The 25,203-nt window shown below is 40.6% G+C and overlaps 1 protein-coding gene across 4 annotated transcripts in view; it reads right to left on the reverse strand.

Moving 5' to 3' along the window:
• Window positions 1-25,203, reverse strand: part of RHBDD1 (rhomboid domain containing 1) — a 94,342-nt gene that overhangs the window by 62,598 nt on the left and 6,541 nt on the right. For all 4 annotated transcript variants that reach the window (XM_075132220.1, XM_048864366.2, XM_048864365.2 and 1 more), the window contains exons 2-3: window positions 10,787-11,305; window positions 9,731-9,863 (exon numbers count right to left, since the gene is read on the reverse strand). In XM_075132220.1, coding sequence (XP_074988321.1) covers window positions 9,731-9,863; window positions 10,787-11,219 — 566 coding nt within the window. In that variant the 5' untranslated portion in view covers window positions 11,220-11,305. The remainder of the gene's footprint in view (window positions 1-9,730; window positions 9,864-10,786; window positions 11,306-25,203) is intronic.

Raw genomic sequence — 25,203 nt, forward strand, 5'->3', positions numbered from 1 at the left:
TTAAATCATCACACAAGAAGGAATCAACTACTGATTTAGAGCAGCACTGCACAGAAAAACACTATTGGGTTTATTATTATTAACAAGCTTTCCTCTTTCAGGTTATTTTGTAATAAATCTGGAATTTTGAATTACCTGGTAAATCTTTACCAGCCAAGTCTGGCAAAGAACAGAAGCCAGGAAACTGGCTCTCACTGGTGAACATCACTTCTCCAGACTCTTATGAAATTAATTTCCTTGTGTAACTGAATGTTAGCAGGTCAAGGGGCACCAAAAAAAGAGACATTCCATGCAGCATACTGTACCTCTCTAAAACAGAGTTTTTCAAACTGTGGGGTGTGCCCCCCTTCAAGGGGAGCGTGGAGGAATGTTCGGGGGACTGAGCGGCAGCAGCAGGTGTCTCGGGCCAGCCCCACATGGCGGTGCAGGGAGGGAATGCCACCTTAAGCCCCGACTCACCTCAACAGGCTAACTAGCTAGTAAGGTAGAAGCAGCCCGCTGCTAAGGAAGCCTTGGCTGTGCCATTAGTAAGTATCTGTGTATTTAAAACTTACAGGTGTGGGCAATTTAAAGTTGTATTACAGTCTCAGTTCGTTTTATGAATAGGCTATTGTCAGGGTTCCCTCCCAACTCTGAACTCTAGGGGTACAGATGTGGGGACCCGCATGAAAGACCCCCTAAGCTTATTTCTACCAGCGTAGGTTAAAACTTCCCCAAGTCACAAATTCTTTGCCCTTGGACGGTACGCTGCCACCACCAAGTGATTTAACAAAGAATCAGGGAAAGGACCACTTGGAATTCTTATTCCCACAAAATATCCCCCCAAGCCCTTACACCCCCTTTCCTGGGGAGGCTTGAGAATAATATCCTAACCAGCTGGTTACAAAGTGATCACCAACCCAAACCCCTGGGTCTTAGGATAATAGAGAAATCAGTCAGGTTCTTAAAAGAAGGATTTTATTTAAAAAAAAAGGTAAAAATCACCTTTGTAAAATCAGGATGGAAAATAACTTTACAGGGTAATAAAAGATTCAAAAACATAGCAGAACTTCCTCTAGGCTTAGTTTCAAAGTTACAAAAAACAGGAATCAACCTCCCTCCAGCAAAGGAAAAATTCACAAGCAAAACGATAATCTAACAAGCCTTGCCTGGCTTTTACTTACAATTTTTGTAATATGAGAGACTTTTAGGATGGTTAAAAGGAGAAGGAGTTTTCTGACCTGATGCTTTTCTGCTTCCCAAGAGAACACACACAAAGAAGCCTCCCCGCCCCCAAGATTTGAAAGTATCGTCTTTCCCCATTGGTCCTTTTGGTCAGGTGCCAACCAGGTTATTTGAGCTTCTTAACCCCTTACAGGTAAGGAGGAATTCTAGGCTACTCTTAGCTGTATGGTTATTTCAGAGTAACAGCCGTGTTAGTCTGTATTTGCAAAAAGAAAAGGAGTACTTGTGGCACCTTAGAGACTAACCAATTTATTTGAGCATAAGCTTGAAGTGAGCTGTAGCTCACGAAAGCTTATGCTCAAATAAATTGGTTAGTCTCTAAGGTGCCACAAGTACTCCTTTTCTTTCTGTATGATTATGACAGTTAACAAGCATACTTTTGCATGTCTCTATTTTTGTCTTGGTTGTGGTGGCACAACCAAAAATTTTAACTCAAAGGCAGGGCTCGGCTCAAAATGTTTGCAAACTGCTGCTCTAAAGAGTATGTTTTTAAATTTAAGAAAAAATCCAATGATTCCCTGTTCCCTAGTTTCAGTCAGAAACAATTTCAACAGTGATTTCACCAACCCTTTCAAGAAACATTGATGTATTTCAGGCAAGTACCAGAAGCCTCAAATCTGGAAGCTCAAATCTGAGAGTGAGGACCCATGTAATGAGTCAGTGCACAACCCCACCAAAGTCAACAGGACTGGACACAGAAATGGGCACAGGAGTCCACCCACAAACAGCTTGTAGAATCAGGTCTGAATTAGTCCTGCAGATTTTCATGACAACCAATTTGCACAAAACCATTTGAAATTCACTCATGACAACCAATCTAACACATAGAGCCAACATGAGACTAGAGGCACTTCTGGCTTTACATACCTGAAGGCCTCCCCATGTGACACCAGAGGCTGGAAGTTGCCAACCCTATGGATATTGGATGGGGTTTTATTTAAGAGTTTTGGCACAGAAAGGTAATTTTGGTTATCATTTTCAAGCTTGACTAAAGATTCCAGGTGCCTCAGTTTTCTAGAAAGGCATTTTCTAAATATGCCTTCTGAAACACCCTTTTTAGGTGCCAAGTTGAACATCCAAATATTCAGGTACACAAAACTGCTAGTTCTGAAAATCTTGACCTGTGTAATTTTATCAATAGGCATATGTACAATAGTTGGGGAAGGTAACAGTTTGTTTAAAAAAAAAGCTGTTAGGCTAGGTATAATACTGAAAACAAAGCACACAATTTGGTAGTAGTAGTAGTTGTAGATAGAAGTATCTACATAAAATGCATATAAATAAAGACGTGATGTGTGTTTTATCCCTTCCCCCACCCCCACTGACAAGGTTTGTTTTACTAGATTATAAGTACTTCAGGGCAAAGTGTATAATATATATTTAAATAGCACCTTGCACAACTACTTATTTGTTTTGTGATGGCACACAGAGGCTTCAGCAATGATTGGGGGTCCCCACCAAGAGCTGCTGTATTACCAATAAAATTATTATTAATAAATAAATAAATAAATAAAATAAATAAATAATGAAGCAGAGTAAAATGGTAAACAACTAAATACTTCAGCAGAATGTTAGAAAACTCCAACTATCATAAACTGCAGCATTTAGATTGTTAAAATGAACAAGTAGGAAGAAAATATTTATATTATAAATGTTTAATAGATTAGTGCCAAGCAACATGTTGATTATATTATCTCAGTAAATTTCTATATATAGGAAACTACATGGCCCTAATGATTTACTATATGTAGGAATAGTGACACTAATTTCACTACAATAAAAAGGGGAAGTACTACTTTTTAAAATAATCTTTAGAGGAGGTGGTGGGGTGAATAGCAGCACAGACAACTATTTTCCCTCCAATGAGCAGTCAGACAAAAGATTAGCTTCTCACCAATGAACTGTGTTGTTTGAACTGCTGCCACAGTTAACCTGCATATCTCAATCACACTCTTGAAATTCCCAGTTGCAGGATCATTTACAACAGGTCACTTCTTTAAATGTGCCCACAACCAATTCAAGAAAAGAAGAGGACACACTCTATCCATGTACCTCCTGAATCGATTTATATTGCTGTTACAGCTTTCATTGGCATAACATTACTGTGAAGACATATTAATGGTACTGCAGGCAAGAGATAGGTGGTGTACTCAAAGTAACAGAAATGTTTGCCATGCAAGAGTAAGTTGTCTCATTGATTTAGCAGCTCTCAAAGAGGAAGCTATAAACTAAAACCTGAAGGAGACTGAAAGTTTCTTAGCATCAGCAAATTAAGTCACAAGTCAATAACTATAATCACTATTAACATGGCAAAGCTATAAGGCAGCTCTCCTCAATAAAGCAGTATTTAAATACAAGCGATATTAACAGTGTGGTCCCTAAACTCAACTAGTGAGCAAAAATACAAAGCTTTTAATCAGACTACACAGTAATATAGCAAAATATCAAAATCTCATGACATAAATCTTTTAACTTACAGCTGTACAAAATGTTGACAATGATACCTGAAACTATACAAAACTCTCCTTGTTTCATGAAAAACTCAAAATTCAAATCAGATTTGACAAATTATCCTTCAATATTTGCAAAATTAAGACCAGTTTTGAGCAAACCTGGAATGGTTTTTGGTTTTACATGAAAAATTGAAATTCTCAGTTGTGCGTGTTGCCAAACTAAAAAAGTAATACTGTATTGGAAGTTCTGTCTGGGGTTTGTTTTGAGATTTTAGCTTTCTTTGAAACTCAGGGGGCTTGAACCCACATGGAATGAAACCAAAGAAAATGTTCAGATGGTTCTCTAAGAAAGTGAAACCACCAAGGTTTTTTTGTTTCTTTGAGTGTCTTTTGTTTTTTTACAATTCTATTAAGTCTTACCAAGCTACATGATTGATCCATTATAAAATACCCTTATTTTGCAACAAATAATACACTGAAGACTTCACTGTAGATCTCTGTAAGCCTTCCTCCTATGGATACCTCAGCCAGAATATGGGTAATGGCTGCCTTTAGGAGTCATCAAAGCATGTAAGGAAATGCAATATGCCCATGTGACCCCAGATTCCATCCTCAAAAAGATGCAGAGTTCCACTTTCTTTGTCTTTCTCTCCCAACTAGCTAGTGAAAGGGAGAGCATTTCTCCAGCTACACCATCCTGAAAGGGGCAGAGGATGGAAAGAGTCTACCCATGCTGTGATGGGGTATATAAATCCCATACTGAACAACAAGGGGTTAAGATCTGCTCTGGGCTCAGGCAGTTCCACCCTGCCACATCTGCATGCACAGGAATGAGGAGGAACTTAAAAGGGGAGCAGAGGAGCTCTCTTGTTGGCAGACCAGGGAAGAGAACAGATCTTCAGCCCTCAGCTCCTGAGGAAAGCGCTGACTGAAGGCAAGAGCTTACCAGACAACCATTGCCTGAAGACCCCTCCCTGAAGGAAAGTAGGACCAGATTCTGATGCACCCTGAAAGGGAATTCTTATTACCTCACTTTATTTAAGTGACCTGGCCAAATGGCCAAGTAACAGGAAGAGGCAGGACACTGCAGAGGCAGAGCAGCCTTGGTCAGGAGACACCCAGCAGGAAGGGAGCAGCCACTCTCGGCCACAGGGAGTCAGTGGTGAATCCCATCACTCTGCCCTCAACAACTTCCTGGCTGCTGAAAAGTTAGGTTCCCACTCTCTTCCTCATTTCTCACCCTCCAAGTATTTTGGGGGTCATCCATCTTCCTTCCTTCATCTTTCTCAAACCCCTGTAATTTAATTGAGAAGCAGTGTGAAACTCAGTAGAGCACCCAGCCCCTAACCCATACTTTTTCCCTCTACCAGTCTGGCAAAAGTTGGGGTTTATTTCAGAAGGAGTACCATTATCTATCATCTTCTCCTGGTAATAAGATCAGGTTAAGGACTCACGTGTCTTTGTAGATAAATAATCTTGGATATCACTGTACACAACCGTTTTTGAAGAGGATAGGATAATTCTTCAGTAAGTGTGCTTATTGCTCTCTGCAAATTTCCAAAAGGCAAATCTTTCAAGGATCCTTCCACCCCAATGATCCTTATGTAAGGCCTTCATCTCCTTTTTTAAAGTCAAACCCAGTGTCTGCAGTTTTCGAGTAACAGAATGAAATGGAAGAGTGGAGGTGAGCAAGCAGGATAGGTGTGACTTTGAATAAGACGAAAAAGTAATGCTGATAAAAACTGCACTCCTCTTCTGCCTCTCAAAGTGTGTTGTCCACCTTCCCAACAGTCTGAAATCTGAGTGTTATTTCTAGATCCATCACTCCTGGATTCTCAGGTGATGCTGTGGCATACGGTCCCTTTTTCATCTATATCAGACCTAATTTGAGTCCATGTCTTTCTGAGATGGACCTTGCCCCAGTGATCTAAACCGTTGCAGCTTCAAGACTAGATTACTGAAATGCACTCCAACAAAGACTATTGTTGAATCAGACTCAAACTTCAGCTACTACAAAAAGTTTTGAGAGGGGAAGGCAATTTTGACTCCATACCACCAGTGCTCCGAGATCCATACTGGTTATCTGTTCATTTGAATACAACTGGAGATGTTAGTTATAATGTAAAATCTCTAAATGGCTTTGGAGGATATGATTACCTGAGAGATCACCCCATTTTCCATGTCTCACAATAGGAGTCAAGAGCTGCTGAGTTCTGATTTTTAATTTTCACTATCAGTGGCAATGTTATTAGCTGTCCATATTTTTTGAACCTGCCTCCCTTGGAAATTCTTCATATTCCAAGATGCACAAGCTTCAGGAGACAACATAAGAGCTATTTGTCTGGATAGGCTTTCAACTGATGTTTTATAAGAGGAAATGGAGAACAGTTGTTGATAAGTAAGGGGATTCATTATGTTCTATTGATTTGTAATTAAATGCAAACCTTGCAGATTCTTTGGATTGGGCACGAATGTAAACTTACATACACAACATTTTTGACGAACTGAAAAATGGATTTATATTCATTAACTTGAATATGATTTCTAATTAAAATCAGGAAAGTTTCTCCGATTCATCATCATTTCCATGATGATAATAGGCAGACTCCGCCATGGGCTTACAGTCTGCTACAACTTGGTGATCAGCCCCACATGCCAGACAGTACTATATACAGCTGACAGATCCACAGAACAGCACCAACTTTCTTGCCCTTCTTGAAGCTATCTTCAATGTCTTGTGTTAGGCGAATAATTTGAACTCGGGTTGTCTGATCACAGCCTGAACAAAGGGCACTCATGGTTCAATAACCTTGCTGATGCGCATCAAAATCAGGCTCTCTGTAAGCTTCTACGTGACACAAATGAGAGATATGTTGCTGATTATTCCCTCTTAGCTCTGGTCTGGTTCATCGTGGAAATAAACTGCAGTTTCATCTCGCACGCTGGAGACAAAGTCAGCCAGCTCAGGAATCTCCATAGCAGACTCGCAAAAGTATCTGTTCTGGCTCGTCTCCTTTTCAACATATATACCTACAACCTACCAACAACTAAGGCCAATAAGTACATGTATGCAGATGACTTATGTCTTGCGGACGTTGGTAATTATCTACAGGATATAGATGGGTCACTCGCCCAGGACATTAATTCTCTGTCCGTTTACCTTTATCAGTGGAATCTTAGATTAAGTGAGTCTAAGATGATAGCCACAACCTTCCATCTGAACAATCACCTGGCCAATCAACTCCTGACCGCCTGTGTTGAGGACAGTCCACCCCATTTCCAGCCAGTTGCCACTTATTTAGGAAACAATCTGGACCACAGTCTAACACACCAATCTCATCTAGGACACTTAAAGAAAAAGATCACCTCCCATACTGCCAAAATCCAGGATCCTCCTCAGAAGTAGAGGCAAAATGTTCTACAAACCTCAGTCCTGGTGCTGATATTCACTCCAGCAAAATATTTTGCAGCAGTTTGGGGAAGAAGTAGTCATGTGAGTCTTGTTTATTCAGAGCAGAACACAACCACCCATATCATTAGTGGTTGCCTTAGCCACACATTAACTTTGTATTTGTTGACTCAGATAGCTCCCCAAAAGTGAAGACAAGATAACGTCACCCTAAAACAGTATGGAGGGCTATGACACATTAAAGCAACCTGCTGCACACAAGGCTGACAATGATTCCAATAGGTGCAAATAAGCAATGCATAATTCCATAAGAAGATCTGCTTGCCTCCAGGAGAAAACACCTACACCTGCAGTGATTACGACTGATTTCATTACATCCTTTTGCAATAGCTGTTCATCACTCATGTCTAATGCTGCCAAAGCTCAGCTGAACAATGGTATATCAGAGCCAACAGCTGTGTGACAGACTGGCAGCAACTCTGGGATAGAGAGACAGGCATGCTGACTAATTTCAGAAGGCCTTATTTAGATACAATTTGTGATCTGGGATGCAGATCCTAGACTAGGCTTAACAATCTGTGGCCTGGAACAGCCAGAATGGCTACCGCAACACAGAAATTTGGCTTAATCCAGGCTCCACAATGTGACTACCAAGCAGCAAAGCAGATGGTCAAAAATGTGGTAGAGGAGCGCACCATTAGAAGACAGAAGGGTAAATTATAATGCCTTGCTACCCTCAGTGATGCAGCAGTTAGATGGCTGAACAAACTAGACATTCACTTAAGATGCATACGAAAGAAGTAGGAAGGTTTTTGCAATAATGTCAAAGAAGTTATAGTAGTTTTACAATTTAATCAGCACACAACTACATTCACTGACAGTAAAATTGTGCCAGGAGACATCCCATACATCCGCCACCTTAAAAGCATGGAAGTAAGAAATTAAGGAGGAAAATCTGTGCATTCTTTTCCATCTTCATATTGCATACTCCACAAATAACACATTATAGTGCCCCATAAGACTTTCAATTCAATCTCCAAGATACCCAAAAACCAATCCGTATCCCAATTTCAAATGTGCAATTTAAAGCAAAACCTTAACAGTCATCTCATATGCTTTTATATCAATTATATCAATAAATTAGCATATATGATTTCCACAAATACCATGGATTCAGGAAGTTATTCTGCCTTAACACTTCTGGAGTCACTGCTCAGGTTTTGCATTAGAATACAAGTTTGATGATTCATGATTGTGATGATTGACATTATGATTTACACATTATATTTTTAAGTAAAAAACTGTTTTAAAGTGGTCTTTTCACAGTGTGAATCACATGCAAACATACCATTCCCCCACACAGATCAGCAGCAAGGTTTGAAACCCCTGACGTTCAAGAGTGTTAAATTAGACCCTTACTATTTGAGCTACAGGAGTAATTGCAAGTCCCTTTCCAGATCAGCCACTGGAGAAGGACTTGACACACATTCAGAGCGGGTAACACAACTATTTTATTATTCAGCAGTAGAATACTGGTAATCAGGAACCTAGATTCTATCCTAGACTCTGGTAGAGGAGTGTGAGTAATATAGTGGTTAGAAATAGTACAGTAGTTTAGACACACTGAAATGTAGTATAGTGCAATTATAAAATTTGGGTTGGTCATGTTAGAAAGCTTGACTCTATGCCTGCAATGACCTTGCACAAGCTCTCTGCCAATTTAGTGAAAAATTGTGGGTGAGTGGGTGGGGGAATGTTCAGTAGCTCTTCCCTGTCTCCTAGACTGGAGTTCATGACAGCAGTCAATAGTAAGGCTAGTAAATTGCACAGGAATTTAAACATCACTAAGAGTGGAGATTTAAATTCTCGGTCTCCTCCTTTCCAGCTCAGGGAACTTTTCCTAAGCTATACTACCATTTGATTAGGGAGTGTTTTTTTGTGTGTCTCATGTTTTTTAACCACCCCCTGAAGCAGGTAAATGGTGTTCACAGACTGGTAAAAAAATTAATATTTGGTGGGTTTATCATTTTCCATTATGGTTAAGAAGTTATAAAATATTCTATGCCCTAACACTGTTGATATATAACCAATTTTCTAGAAATTTGTAGAAAAGGAAGAAGAGGAAGATTCTAAACCAAAAGAGGGATAGGATGGGTTGGGAGGATTGATCATAGGGTAGAATAGAGTCATGTGGCCAATGAGGTTGTGGTTTAATTGGTGTAGGGTTTGGGAGAAAATGGGATAAAAAGAGATAGATGGGGGAGAAGAGGGGACTGGCACTAGTAATGAACAGTAAAAAAGTGACAGATGGATAAATATTTGTTTTTGCCTGCCAAGCCTTTTCATGCAATATATCCCAGTTTTTCATTCTAACAGGATAAGTGCGTAGGAAAAGGAAGGGTAGTCCCTTCTTTTTCCCAACCAAAACACTTCGCAGTAACCCCCAGGAGCAAGGTGTCCCATTTTTTCCTCTTTGACAAGCACGATCAACCTACAAGGTGTGGAGGAGAGAGATGCAGATTCTACCTGCAACTCCCCTATTTATTTTGGGTACCAGATGTCATTGCTCATATGTCACAATGTATATATACCTAAATGGATCCAAAAAATTATGTGAGACCTGAGACTGATTTAATTAACTTACCCTGGGGAACATAAATGAATGGCCACAAGCTCCAGCCAACAAGCATATCTTCTGGATACATGAATTCCCATGATGTTGCTGGTCCCTCCTGGGTGATGATGATTGTTAAGGACTTTCAAAGCAAATAATACTCCTAAAAACAATAAAAAAATCACACCAAGAAAGAAATAGTTGACTTCAGATGATGTGAAAAACTCAACTGCAAAACAAACAAAAATGGCTGATAACATCTGGGGTGTTTTGAGGAATCCCTGAACTTGGGGCCAAGTATACTCAGCGCTGAGAAATGAAACTGGTCAAAAGCCAAAATAAATGACTGGGTCTGATTAGACAAAGATACTGCAGAATGTTAAATAGCCAGGGCTGGTAGAAAAATCTGAGCAGCATCTGAGGATAGAAAGTGAACCTTTGGTTAGAAAATAAGTAGGAAGGGTTCTAGAGATAAATGAGACACTGGCTTTTTGAATAAAGAGAGTGGAGTTTTTCCTCCACAGCCAGTATCTTTGAGGACTAATAATCTAAAAGCTAGTGGCGTTCTCTGTCTGCCCTGTGCTCAAAGCACAAGAGCAGCAATCTTAAGATTACAAGTATTCGTAACAAAAACATTTTTCAGTATTTGCTGCTGACTTTGATTGTGCAGAAACTGTAAACTTAAATATATAATAATAGAAAAAGAAAACTATTCACTTTACAATAACTGTAATTCGACAAAACATGTTGGCCATATATATCCCACTCTTGGTGTGCATGTACTACACGCATTCAAGTTTGGAGTCTTTTGGCCTGCAGTGTAAGTTGAGGCTGGACCTCTGTTCTGTGAGTCCTCAAGCCTCCACCCAGAAAATCTAAATTCAAGTGCATGGGCACACACGCACCAAGAGTGAAAGATATACATATGTATGAACAAGCACTCAAAGAAGTAGTGATGGATATTACCTGTTCTAATCCATGTTCATCAGAGAAAATATTTCCATTTTCTATATTATAAAATTTTACTATACTGAACCTATAAATGTGCACTTCACTAAATTAACCTGTACCTCCTGAATGCCTTACCTGAAAAGCCTACGGCACAATTCATTTTGTATGAAGGGTCATTCAGAAGTCCTGCAAGTGCAAATTCCAACACCATGTACACAATGCCAATCAGCACTGAAAATACTGCAATTATATACCCAAACAATATGCTTCCAAGCTTACGTTCCAACTTTATCCCCTTCCAAAGCAAGGAGACCATGTTAAAATATAAATGCCAATCATCTGCATGGTGAACTGGTGCAAGCAGCAAACGTTGCCAGTCTTTCTGGTAATAACTTTGGTCTACACTGATACACACTTTCAGCAGTGGTTTCAGAGGCTTCAAAAAAAGAAAAACGTTCAGTGCTAGGGTCCCAAGTGTTACAGGTGGAATGTTTTCAAGCCCAAATTGAAATACTTGAGAAAGTAGCAAGATTAGTCCAACATCTACTCCTCTCTGTCTTCGCTGCATAATCACTTCTTATTCTGGGAAATTATAGGATTGTTCCAATTTCCAGTCTATTGTTGGAATCCAGAAATACACAAGTTTAGGAAATTCTGAAAGAAAAATAGATCTATATTAACTGACATACAATTATTTTATCAATAACTAATCAAACACACAAGGGGCATTTTCAAGCTCACTGGATGTTTTCTAAAAATACATGGAATATTCTGCAGAATTTTCTCAACTGTAACAGATACACACAGCACAGTTAAAGACAAAAATACAATTTACTTTAACGAAGTTCAAGCACACAAGTTGACCATAAATACAGGATGATGTTCTGCATCCTTGTGTAAGGTCTGAGTTAAAGGACTTTGCACAGTAGATTCATAAAGGCATGAAAAAGAGAAAGGAACCTGCGAGAACAGCTACACTTTGCATCTCACATCCCTATGTAGGGCTGTAGTTGATCTATGCTGTTCATGAATGTGCTAGCCATGTTTCCATCTCCACTCTGATCTACTCACAACTAACTTGTGACCCCAAACTGTCATGAAGGAGTTGGTAAGTTCCTCTCTATGGTCTCAACATTCTGGTATTCCATTTTTAGTTTTCCATGGCCCTAGAGGCAATCACAGTACTTGAGTCTCATTCTATCTGAAATCCTCTCACTATCTTTTCTTTCTAAATTTTACAGATATTCAAGAAACACTAAGAATGGTAATCTAAATGACTATAAAGAAAAGGAGTACTTGTGGCACCTTAGAGACTAACCAATTTATTTGAGCATAAGCTTTCGTGAGCTACAGCTCACTCAAATAAATTGGTTAGTCTCTAAGGTGCCACAAGTACTCCTTTTCTTTTTGCGAATACAGACTAACACAGCTATTACTCTGAAAACTAAATGACTATGTCAGGTTGCAATATAAAAAAAATCTGCTCATATAGTTAAGTGGTTCCACATAAGAACTTACTTTAAAAACTGAGACTGTTAATGTAGTTCTTGGAAAAACCTTGTAGGGTGGTGAAAATACATACTTCTTTAAGCTATAGCAGAAATGAGCCGGGGTGAAAGTAACATTCAACACTTACTGGTACGGTGACCAACTCAGCCCCTGGAAGGGGCAGGGCCTTGGACGGAAGGGGTGGGGCTCAGTGTCCCCCAGCCTGCCCAGCTGCACTGCCTGGCCTGCAGCACCCGGGCCTCCAGCAGCGATTTAAAGGGCCCAGGGCTCTAGCCGCAGCCCTGGGCCCTTTTAAAACACCGGCCCCAGGGCAGCTGCTCCTCCCCGGCCCCGGCGGCGGCCTGGGAGGGTAGAAGGGGCAACGATGTTAAAGCACTGCTGCAGCAGCGCTTTAAGCAGGGTCCTTTGCCACAGCAGCACTTTAATGTCGTCAGCTGAGTATGGGCTGGTACCGGCGGCCACTTTTTACTGGTATGCCATACTGGCTTACTTTCACCCCTGAAATGAGCATAAAAGAACAGTAGTACAAACTAGAAATAAAAATTCCACATAAGTATACTCAATGGGAGAGATTCTTGCTCCCTCTCTTCCCCATCAAGTAAAATGATTTAAGAAACGTAAAAAGCTCCAAGAGCCCTGGGTGTGGCTGGGGGCAAAGAAGGAGGAGAATTCTTCAAGCACGGGAAACTGAGGAAGACAGTCACAGGCTGTCCTTTGAGGACTGTTGTAAGTCCTGGTGTACGTGTAGCGTTGCAGAGACTCTGGAAAGCAGAGCTGCCTATAGGCAGGTGGGGACGGGCTGTTACAATTCTGACAACTCCTCACGGCTTTCTAAATTACACCGGGGGGCACCCCAGAATCAAGAGGGCACGTGTATGGTTTAAAGTCATCCTTTTCCCCCACCTCCTGGGGTGTGTGTTCTGTACAGCACCTCTAAGAGATGCAGCACAGAATTGCACCCAGTATATGTATTAATCTACAGAACCAGGAACAAAGATCAAATTCATCACAGTCAACCTCATCTTTCAAAATTACACCATGAAATCATTTCCATGCTTTCCAAAGTTCTTATCTCAACATAACAATACTCAAGACATTTTCCAGATAAAAACCATTATTTTAAAAAAATGAATATTTATATATGATATAAAAGTAGCAGTGGCTTATTTTGGTTTAGCTTAAGTCTGTATTTCACAGCTCTGCATTATTAGAATTGCGAGCCTTATAAACCATTGCAATGGGGAAGAATTCCAGCTTCCTAATGGGACCCAGCACTTGCTAATATTCTTGGAATTGCCAGAGATAAGCCCTGTTTTAAATGTAATATTTTTATTTTCAAAGAAGTTATCTGAGGTAATTTGAGAGTTTATGCCTCCCTCTCTGCTCTCTACATATTTGGATTCATGACGTAGTGACCTCACGCAATAACCACAGTATTATCATTAAAGCATTTTAGTGTTTGTGGTTCTAGATTAGACATTTTACAAGACATATTAAACGTTTTCCCCCTCATGGAATCACTAAATGGAAGAGCTAAAGCTGTTTCAGTTTTTTAACCATCCATTTCTTATCTCAATATGTTTGGATTTCTCTTAAATGCAATCTCAACTTTGAATTTCCTGGGTATATAACACTTAGGCCTAGAGAGAAGTACAATTTTACTTTTTTTTTTAAACACGTAAGTTACTAATACATACTCTCACCTTTGCATATATTTTTGCCTGGGATTTACTGAATAGTTTTAAATTATTAAAACATCATACATGAACACAATACAAGAAACCCAAAGAGAAAGAAACCACTCACTAATTTCTAACAATCTGAAGATATGTAGTATGAACCTTAATTAAAAAAAAAAAAGTTTAACTTTTACAGGCAGATTCACTTACACTACAGCAGGCAGATTCTACCAGACAGTTAAGCTTGGTTTACATCACAAAAGGAGCTTAAAGCAATCAAAGTGTATTCGGTGAACCAGGCCCTTGTTTTGCAATTGACTTATTGGTTTAGATTAAATGGCTGTGTTAGTGTCATTACATGAAAGAGACACAGGGAGAACCCAGTCCCTGGGTCCCAATGTCCATGTGCTTTACGGGCTCCCCCTGTATTTCTGCTTAAGTTCCCCTGGCAGGTGCAGTGGGACTGAGGTAGCAGCACTATAGAGAGTCTCTCAAGCACTGATGCTCTAGCTAGCATGCAGTGAAAAAAAAATTATATATAAAAAAAATCTTTAAACAGTCAATAAACCAATGAGAACTTTTGACACAGGCCCAATCTCCCTCTACTACTGAGTCACTGAAACCAACAGAACCATTGCATGCAAAATAGCTGCAGAAAAATTATAGGGATTAGTTAGTTACCTGAGGCATCACAATGGCTCATTTAATAGAGTTATCTGAGATATGACCTGAGCTTGCCTGTAGCCTGTACTAGATGCAATCATCAATAATTTGACTTAATTGCAAACTAATTACTTCAAATATAGTCTATGAACAAGACTTCAGTTAACTACATGAGAAATTTGAAGTGTCTGCATTATTCCCCTGACAATGTCATTCAGGACAGTGAAGTACCCTTACTTATGCTGGCAAAAAGTCCACAAAGACCCAGATCAATAATGTCACAGTAACACATGCACCTGCTCCTCTGTCTCCTTTCTGGTGTCTCTGAGTGCACTTCCCTCAGGTGTTATGCCTTGTACCTTTACCTCTCCGGAGGTGGAACTCTGCAATTCTACTTTTAGACTAGGCTATGGGCTGCAGTACCCTATGTATCAATTGAGCTTATCCAGGAGGTCTGATGGGTTTCAGCATCTGGAATTTTTCTCTTTGGGAATCTGTGACTAGTGGTGGATATAGTGACCAAACAATCTTTTTAAACCCAAAATATTGTTTACTTTAACAGTAGGCACAAAGCAGAAGACATAAAAGGCTTTCAAAACAACACCACAATATATAAACACTCTTACCTAAAGTCTTACTATCCCCAATGGTAACCCACGCAGCCCTGACTTCTTCAGACATCCCTAAGGGGTGCCTGTGTGTCAGTCTAGTTCCTGTTGAACTCCTCTCTGAACAGTCAACCCCTTTTGAGACAGAGTACCTTTTTAAAACTACTATATTTCTTTTGATCTTCAGGTTCTCAGACCATGGTCCAGGTCATCAAAACCAGTTTTGCAAATTGGCTGGAGTAAGAACTTAGAATCTTAAGAGTTAATAGTTTGGGCAAAGTGTCTTAAATGTAATTAAGTGTTAGCTGAGAAGTGGCTTATCTTGAGCCATTCTTCTTCCCTTCCTGCTTGTTCTCCTTACAGTTCCCCTTAAAGTAAACCAATATATTCATACAGTTAACACACTCAATTACCAGGTCAATACATACTACTCATAATTTATTACAGAGCATGTCCCTCACAGATGTTTACAGTAATTTCTCCAAGAACATAATATAAGAACAGCCATACTGGGTAAGACCAAAGGTCTATCTAGCCCAGTATCCTGTCTTCCGACAGTTGCCAATGCCAGGTGTCCCAGAGGGAATGAACACAACAGGTAATCATCGAGTGATCCATCTCCTGTCGCCCATTCCCCGCTTCTCGCAAACAGAGGTTAGGGACACCATTGATGGACCTATCCCCCATGAATTTATCTAGTTATTTTTTTAATCCTGTTATAGTCTTGGCCGGCATCCTCTGACAAGGAGTTCCACAGGTTGACTGTGTGTTGTGTGAAGAAATACTTCCTTTTGTTTGTTTTAAACCTGCTGCCTATTAATTTCATTTGGTGACCCCTAGTTCTTGCATTATGACAAGGAGCAAATGACACTTCCTTATTACTTTCTCCACAACAGTATTAATTTTATAGACCTCAATCATATCCCCCCTTGGTCATCTCTTTTCCAAGATGAAAAGTCCCAGTCTTATTAATCTCTCCTCATATGGAAGCTGTTCCATACCCCTAATAATTTTTGTTGCCCTTTTCTGAACCTTTTCCAATACATCTTTTTTTGAAATGGGGAGGCTACATCTGCACACAGTACCACAGATTTATATAGAGGCAATATGATATTTTCTGTCCTCTTATCTGTCCCTCTCTTAATGATTCCAAACGTTCTGTTCGCTTTTTTGACTGCCACTGCACATTGAACGGATGTTTTCAGAGAACTATCCACAACGACTCCAAGATCTCTTTCTTGAGCGATAACAGCCAATTTAGATCCCATCATTTTATACATATAGTTGGGATTATGTTTTCCAACGTGCATTACTTTGCATTTATCAACGTTTAATCTGATCTGCTATTTTGTTGCCAAGTCACACAGTTTTGAGAGATCCTTTTGTAGCTCTTCGCAGTCTACCTGGGATTTAACTATCTTGAGTAGTTTTGTATCATCTGAAAATTTTGCCATCTCACCCCTTTTTCCAGTTTATTTACGAATATGTTGAATAGGACTGGGCCCAGTACAGACCCATGGGGACACCACTATTTACTTCTCTCCATTCTGAAAACTGACCTTTTGTTCCTACCCTTTGTTTCCTATCTTTTAACCAGTTACCAATTCATGAGAGGACCTTCCCTCTTATCCCATGACCGCTTACTTTGCTTCAGAGCCTTTGGTGAGGGACCTTGTCAAAGGCTTTCTGAATATCTGAGTACATTATAGCCACTGGATCCCCCTTGTCCACATGCTTGTTGATCCCCTCAAAGAATTCTAGTAGATTGGTGAGACATGATTTCCCTTTACAAAAAACATGTTGACTCTTCCCCCAAAAATTATTTTAATCTATGCGTCTGACAATTTTGTTCTTTAGTATAGTTTCAACCTGTTTGCCTGGTACTGAAGTCAGACTTACCAGCCTATAATTGCCGGGATCACCTCTGGAGCCCTTTTTAAAAATTGGCGTCACATTAGCTATCCTCAAGTCATTTGGTACAGAAGTGGATTTAAATGATAGGATACAAACTACAGTTAATAGTTCTGATATTTTTCACATTTGAGTTCCTTCAGAACTCTTGAGTGAATGTCATCTGGTCCTGGTGACTTATTACTGGTTAGCTTGTCAATTTGTTCCAAAACCTCCTCTAACACCACCTCAATCTGGGATAGTTCCTCAGATTTGTCACCTAAAAAGAATGGCTTAGGTTTGGGAATTTCTCTCAAATCCTCAGCCATGAAGACTGATGCAAAGAATTCATTTAATTTCTCTGCAATGGCCTTATTGTCCTTGAGTGCTCCTTTAGCACTTCAATCGTCACTGGTTGTTTAGCTGGTTTCCTGCTTCTGATGTACTTAAAAATTTTTTGCTCTTACTTTTTGAGTCTTTGGCTAAATGTTATTCAAATTCTTTTTTGGCCTTCCTAATGATATTTTTACACTTCATTTGCCAGAGTTTATGCTCCTTTCTATTTTCCTCACTAGGATTTAATTTCCACTTTTGAAACAATGCCTTTTTGTCTCTCAGTACTTCTTTTACTTTGTTGTTTAGCCATGGTGGCACTTTTTTGGTTCTCTTCCTGTGTTTTTTAATTTGGGGTATACATTAAAGTTGAGCCTCTATTATGGTATCTTTAAAAAAAGTTTCCATGCAGCTTGCAGGCATTTCACTTTTGGCACTGTACCTTCTAAGGATTCAGAAACTGTAGCAATTTTAATTGAAAGTTTTCAAAATTCATGAGTTGAATTACATAGATCTAGCAAGATGCTCCAATCTTTCGACCAGCATACTAGTGGAGTCTTTCGTTTTGGTGAGTCTCATTCTGCAAAAACTGTGGCAACCGAAAACCTGTTGGTACACCCTTTTGAAGAAGGTGAGCTCAAACACAATTTCAATGACACAGCTAAAACCGATAAAGAAAACCATTGGCAAGGAGCCACTCCAGGACATCAGGGAACTAAAGGAAAAAGAGAACGTTAAAGGATACAGAAGCATAATACATACCAAAGCTGAACTCCACAATGGAGTTGGAGAAGCGTAACCTACCTAAGCTAGTGCAATTCAGAAGAAACTGAAATACAATGTTCTAAATGGCACCAGACCAACTGCCAATGTCATAAGAATGAGGCTCGTCTACCCACCTATGCCCTACAGAGCCATATATCTTTCAGCTAAAGTAGTTCAGCCCTGTCATAAGCCAGCCTCAGAACAAAGAGTAGAAATATAATAAAAACTGTATATTTACAGTAATGTATCTATCATAAGAGATACTGTCAACTGGATATATTTAAAATCTTTTTTAAAAGTCAGAGTATTTTTCTGCTCCCCTGTTGATGTTTAGAATGTGGTCTGAGCAGGCTCAAACCTTATCACTGGAACATCCTCAAGCTTGTTTCTCCTTCCCTTTCTCTCTTTGCACAATCCTACTTGCTACCCATTTTGGTTTTGTTTCCAGTTGCAACACCAAAGCTGTCAAACACCCTCTTTTGCAGAGCCTGAAAAGGGGCTTGCACTTCAACAAAACAGTGAAACTGACTATATTCAAAGTATTACCAAATGCATAATATAAACAAGCTGAAAAATAAGAGAAAAAGAACTGGTTTTCCTTTCACCTGATAAAAAATTGAAAAATTCACACCCTGAGCAATACAGTTAAGCTGACCTAAACCCTGATTTAAATTTTTCCACTGACCTAGCTACTGCAGCTCGGGGACAGGCCTTTCCTACATCAATGGAAAACCCCCTTCCGTCGATGTAGAAAGCATGTACACCATGGATTCTCAACTTTTTTCTTTCTGAGGTCCCCCCCATGCTATAAAAACTCCAAAGCACACCTCTGCCACAGTAACTGATTTTCTGCATATAAAAGCCAGGGCCAGCGTTGGAGGTAGCAAGCAGGGCAATTGCCTGGGGCTCAATGCCACCTGGATCACTGTGAAGCTACATTGCTCAAGCTTCAGCCCTGGGTGGTGGGTCCCCGGGCTTCAGCGCCATGTGATGAGGCTTCAGCTTTCTTTCCTGGGCCCCAGCAAGTCTAACATTGGCCCTGCTTGGCAGACCCCCTGAAACCTGCTCGCAGCTCCCCCAGAGGGCCCCGAACCGCTGGTTGAGAAACAATGGTCTACACCACACTATGGTAGACATGCTTAGTTACAGCAATCTAAACCTACTTTATTACTGAACGAAAGTATGAGGAGGAGGGGATTAACATATTTGCACACTGACTTCACATCTTTGGCTGATTCACCTTAACTTTCCTGAATGTTCCCATGTAAACAATCCCCAAAATTAACAAAGATGTATTTTGCAAGCAGCACCCTGAATGTTCAGAAGAGACAACGTGATACTCCTTCACCCACATGTAAGTAAATGGCATTAAAATACAAGCTCAGAATCTGCATATGCTTCAGCACATCAGTTATTTTTTCCTTGAGTTCTTCACGGCCTGTAGAATGCCTAAGTTTTCAAGTTTTTCTAGCTCTGAAGTAGGTCTTAAAGAAGATCTGACCTGACCACCCATGAAAATAGTAGCATAAATACTGCTGCTTAGAAATTTTATGAACAGGCGAATGGCCACACTGGATCAGACCAATAGTCCATCTCGCCCTGTATTCTGTGACAGATGCTTCAGAAGGAATGAACAGTACAGGGCAACTATCAAGTGATCCATCTCCTGTCATCCAGTCCCAGTTTCTAGCAGTCAAAGACTTAGACACAGCCAGAGCATAGGATTATGTCCCTGATCATTTTGGCTAACAGACATGGATGGACCTATCCTTCATGAACTTAACTAGTTCTTTTTCGAACCCAGTTATACTTTTGGCCTTATTCACTACTCAACCCTAATTCATTCCCTGAACACCGTCCACCTTGCGCCCTGAACATAGGGGGCATGTGGAAAATACAGGATGTGATCAGGTAATTAAAACTACAGTAGAACCTCAGAGTTACAAACACCTCGGGAATGGAGGTTGTTCGTAACTCTGAAACGTTCGTAACTCTGAACATTATCGTTGTTCTTTCAAAAGTTTACAACTGAACACTGACTTAAAACAGCTTTGAAACTTTACCATGCAGAAGAAAAATGCTGCTTTCCCTTTATTTTTTAGTAGTTTATGTTTAACACAGTACTGTACTGTATTTGCTTTTTTATTTACTTATTTATTTATTTTGTCACTGCTGCTTGATTGTGTACTTCCGGTCCAAATGAGGTGTGCGGTTGACTGGTCAGTTCATAACTCTGAGGTTCTACTACATACCATAACACATATGCACAAGAGGGCCAAGTTAAGATTGCATGGTCAACCTAAATTCTGGCATTTGCAATCTTAATATTCTTTTAACACAGTATTGTTGTAGATAATTTCCCGGGGCTATGGTGTTAAAAAAAGGAAAAACAAATTATATTATGTGTAATTGTAACAATCACCACCTCTACCATGCATCAGCACTGCAGCAAGAGACTTCTACTTCTTTTGTTACACCAATAACTAATTAGGTTGCAACAAGAGAAGGCTATTATTTCAGAGAGTGAATGGCTATTGAAACTATATGCTGGGTTTGGGGGCTGTTTGAGGAGAGCCCCTGCCCCACATAGTGTCCCCAGAGGGTGGGGAGGGAGCCACTGGGCCATCTGCTTGGTCTAGGGGGTGGAGCTGACAGAGGGAGTCCCAATGCAGTGTGTGCTGGTTATGCTGATTTTCTGGTGGGAGAGTGGGCCCGGCTCTTTAGAATGTTCAGTTATTTTTGCATGCAGCCAAAATTTTGTTGATAATACAAGCAACAGAAAGGAAAAGAGCAATTTTTAAAAGTTCATAATTCAACTAAACCTGAACAAAATTTCAGGGGGGGGGGGCGGCTCTTATCTGGCTCTACAGGGCTGTCTTCCTGTTGAATTTCAAAGACCTGTTGTAAATAACAGAGGTGTTAGAACTTTTCAACAAAACAGTAACAAAAAACTTTTATGAAGAAAAGTGGGGGGTAGCCTAAATACAGCAATTGCAACCAGCTCCCCCAATAGCAATATATAAAGAAATACATCAGAATTTTCAGTAAGAATGCTCTAGTTAATGCAATAGTGCAAAAGTTTTTGTTTCTTCTTAACTCAAGATCCTAAAACTAGAAAGAAAATTGTCTTTTATAATTACAATATATTTCTCATACAGTATAGTTACATTTCATTAAAATGTATGTAGCATGTGTATATTATCAAAACAATGTATTTCACTACTTATATTTAAAAAACAAATTTAAAATGTATTGGTATGAAATTGTCCTGTGCATTATTGTATCCCTTATCAAATTTATCGAAAAAAAATAGACTAACAGACTGATTGTTTTATACATACTATTCTATTTCTCCCCATCAATTTAAATGAAATACATTGTTTATTTTTGAACATGTTTGGTTTCCCAAAAATTAAAATAAGAATTCTTAAAAAAACAGAAGAAATCCCTGGGTCAAAAATAAAAAGCATAGTATAGAATTCTAAGAAATTCCTTATAGAACTCTAAGAGAGTAACCCAAAATATGACAACAAGAAACAGCATTACTTTAAGGTTCAAAATTCACTCATGAGCGTTACATTTAAATTACGAAAAAGAGAGTATAAAAAGTAAGTAACACAAAAAATATTTGGCACTGGTTAGTATACGACAAAGTAAAACACCTTAATAGTGCATGTGAAATGGTGGTTACCACCTCAGTGCCTCCTCATGGCCAAAGGTCATGCAGCAGCACCCTGCCTCTGTTTTTCTGACTCCTTCACTGGACACCAAAGAGCCACCTCACTCTCCCCTTATATCAGGGCGGATCAAAGTGCACACATTCTCCACCATATATAGGCTTGTCTGAATTCTATTTTAATTAATAACTGTCAGTAAATGTACATTTCAACTGACATACAACTCACACACACACACAAAACCCACACCTACACACCACCCACCCACCACAACTGGTAACAGTTAGCACACCTGCGGTGATAGTCTGCCTCCTTGCAGTCATGGCCAGGGGTCTCAGCTCCACTGGGCTGGGCAACTGCAGCCTCCCCTATTATATCTTGTTCCCGTATCTTGAACTCCTTTGACATGCAGGGAGCCCCCTGCAGCCCCGCTGACAGCACTGCCCTAACCATACATCCCCCTTAACTTCCTACAACTGTAAAAATAAAAATAATCAAAATTAGAAAAAAATAAAAATCAAGCTCTTCCATGCCTAACCATATGTGGCACAGCATGACTTCTTCACAGATTAATAAGCACTTATTGCCATGCCCAGACACCTTTAAGTAGGTTTATTTGTCCAAACATAAGCACAGACAAAAACAGTTCCTCCACGGATCTTTTGTCCTAGGATTTCACGGCCTGCCCTCCCAGGGGTCTCCGATAATCCTGCTTCTTGTAGCTTCCCAGGCACAGCCAGGTCTCATTCTCTTTCTGGAACACTGGCCCCAGGGCTGTCCCGATTAGCACCTAGCCCCTTATTCCAGAGACTCACCCCTATAGTTAGCTCCCCTCCTCTGAGTTCCTCTCCCCAGGCATATCCTGCGCCAATCACTCTTTTTCTCTTCCCGCCCTCCAACAGGCCTTTATAGCCACAGGTGTAGTCCTACCCCCTTAATTGGCTGAACTGGGCTCACCTGCTCTGACACAGGGGAACTGGGCCTGGTCTACTCACAGGGACCAGCTACCCTGTGACAGTGCCTTCGTTTCCAAAGAATTTTTCCTTCCCCCTGAAAATACACAAGACACAGGAGTGCTCACTTTCACAGCAATATCTCTGGCTGAGAACAAAGATTTCTCAGCTATTGCAGAGAAAAGGATGCAGAATAATCATTCCCTTCATTTCAGCACCTACAAAACAGCAGCTCATTTAGGCCCCAATTCGGAAAAGCATCCCTATTCAGTATGGCACTTAAGCATGTGCCTAGGGGGCTTGCATTAATTGGGGCAATACTTGGAAGCATTGTATTGCAATAAAATGGTTATTTCTCTTTCCGTATTTCTCTTACACTCTGTTTACTCCTTTCAAGGTATGTTCCCTTTAAATCTTCCTCTCATTCGAATTCTATACCTTTTATACATCAGCCCTTTATGTCTGGGACAGGTGCCTTCCTTTGTGTCAAAGACCCTTCCCCTTCTCCTTCAAAACACACTTCTTTCGTCTGACTTCACATCCCTAATGTCAATTTCATCATTCTTGCCTGTTCATAACAAAACAAAGAAATAAATACAGAACAGCAATTGATTAAATTACCTGAATTCTCAATACATTTTCCTCTTTACCACAGCATTCCATTTTGCCTACTTTATTCATCCTTGGTTCCTCTGGCTTTCATCACTTCTGATAATTATATTAATCCAAGGTCCTTACTATAATAATCACTGTAAGGTCCTTCAAAGCGTGGGCCCCTTACTGAATGAGGGAGGCAACCTAGTGACAGAGGATGTGGAAAAAGCTAACGTACTCAGTGCTTTTTTTGCCTCTGTCTTCACGAACAAGGTCAGACTGCTGCACTGGGCAGCACAGCATGGGGAGAAGGCGACCAGCCCTCTGTGGAGAAAGAAGTGGTTCGGGACTATTTAGAAAAGCTGGACGTGCATAAGTCCATGGGTCCGGATGCGCTGCAACCGGGAGCGCTACAGGAGTTGGCGAATGTGATTGCAGTGCCATTGGCCCTTATCTTTGAAAACTCATGGCGATAGGGGGAGGTCCCGGACAACTGGAAAAAGGCTAATGTAGTGCCCATCTTTAAGAAAGGGGAGGAGGAGGATCCGGGGAACTACAGGCCAGTCAACCTCACCTCAGTCCCTGGAAAAATCAAGGAGCAGGTCCTCAAGGAATCAATTCTGAAGCACTTAGAGGACAGGAAAGTGATCAGGAACAGTCAGCATGGATTCACCAAGGACAAGTCATGCCTGACTAATCTAATTGCCTTCTATGACGAGATAACTGGCTCTGTGGATGAGGGAAAGCGGTGGATGTGTTGTTCCTTGACTTTACCAAAGCTTTTGACACGGTCTCCCACAGTATTCTTGCCAGCAAGTTAAAGAAGTATGGGCTGGATGAATGGACTACAAGGTGGATAGAAAGCTGGCTAGACTGTCAGGCTCAGTGGGTAGTGATCAATGGCTCCATGTCTAGTTGGCAGCTGGTATCGAGTGGAGTGCCTCAAGGGTCGGTCCTGGGGGCGGTTTTGTTTAATATCTTCATTAATGATCTGGAGCATGGTGTGGATTGCACCCTCAGCAAGTTTGCAGATGACACTAAACTGGGAGGAGAGGTAGATACGCTGGAGGGGAGGGATAGGATACAGAGGGACCTAGACAAATTAGAGGATTGGGCCAAAAGAAATCTGATGAGGTTCAGCAAGGACAAGTGCAGAGTCCTGCACTTAGGATGGAAGAATCCCATGCACCACTACAGACTAGGGACCAAATGGCTAGGCAGCAGTTCTGCAGAAAAGAACCTAGGGGTTACAGTGGACGAGATGCTGGATATGAGTCAACAGTGTGCCATTGTTGCCAAGAAGACCAATGGCATTTTGGGATGTATAAGTAGGGGCATTGCCAGCAGATCGAGGGACGTGATCGTTCCCCTCTATTCGACATTGGTGAGGCCTCATCTGGAGTACTGTGTCCAGTTTTGGGCCCCACACTACAAGAAGGATGTGGAAAAATTGGAAAACGTCCAGTGGAGGGCCACAAAAATGATTAGGGGACTGGAACACATGATTTATGAGGAGAGGCTGAGGGAATTGGGATTGTTTAATCTGTGGAGGAGAAGAGAAGAATGAGCTGCTTTCAACTACCTGAAAGGGGGTTCCAAAGAGGATGGATCTAAACTGTTCTCAGTGGTAGCAGATGACAGAACAAGGAGTAATGGTCTCAAGTTGCAGTGAGGGAGGTTTAAATTTGATATTAGGAAAAACTTTTTCACTAGGAGGGTGGTGAAACACTGGAATGCGTTACCTAGGGAGGTGGTGGAATCTCCTTCCTTTGAAATTTTTAAGGTCAGGCTTGACAAAGCCCTGGCTGGGATGATTTAGTTGGGGATTGGTCCTGCTTTGAGCAGGGGTTGGACTAGATGACCTCCTGAGGTCCCTTCCAA

Source organism: Caretta caretta, chromosome 9 (assembly GCF_965140235.1).
Source record: "Caretta caretta isolate rCarCar2 chromosome 9, rCarCar1.hap1, whole genome shotgun sequence".
Classification (NCBI taxonomy): Eukaryota; Metazoa; Chordata; order Testudines; family Cheloniidae; genus Caretta; species Caretta caretta.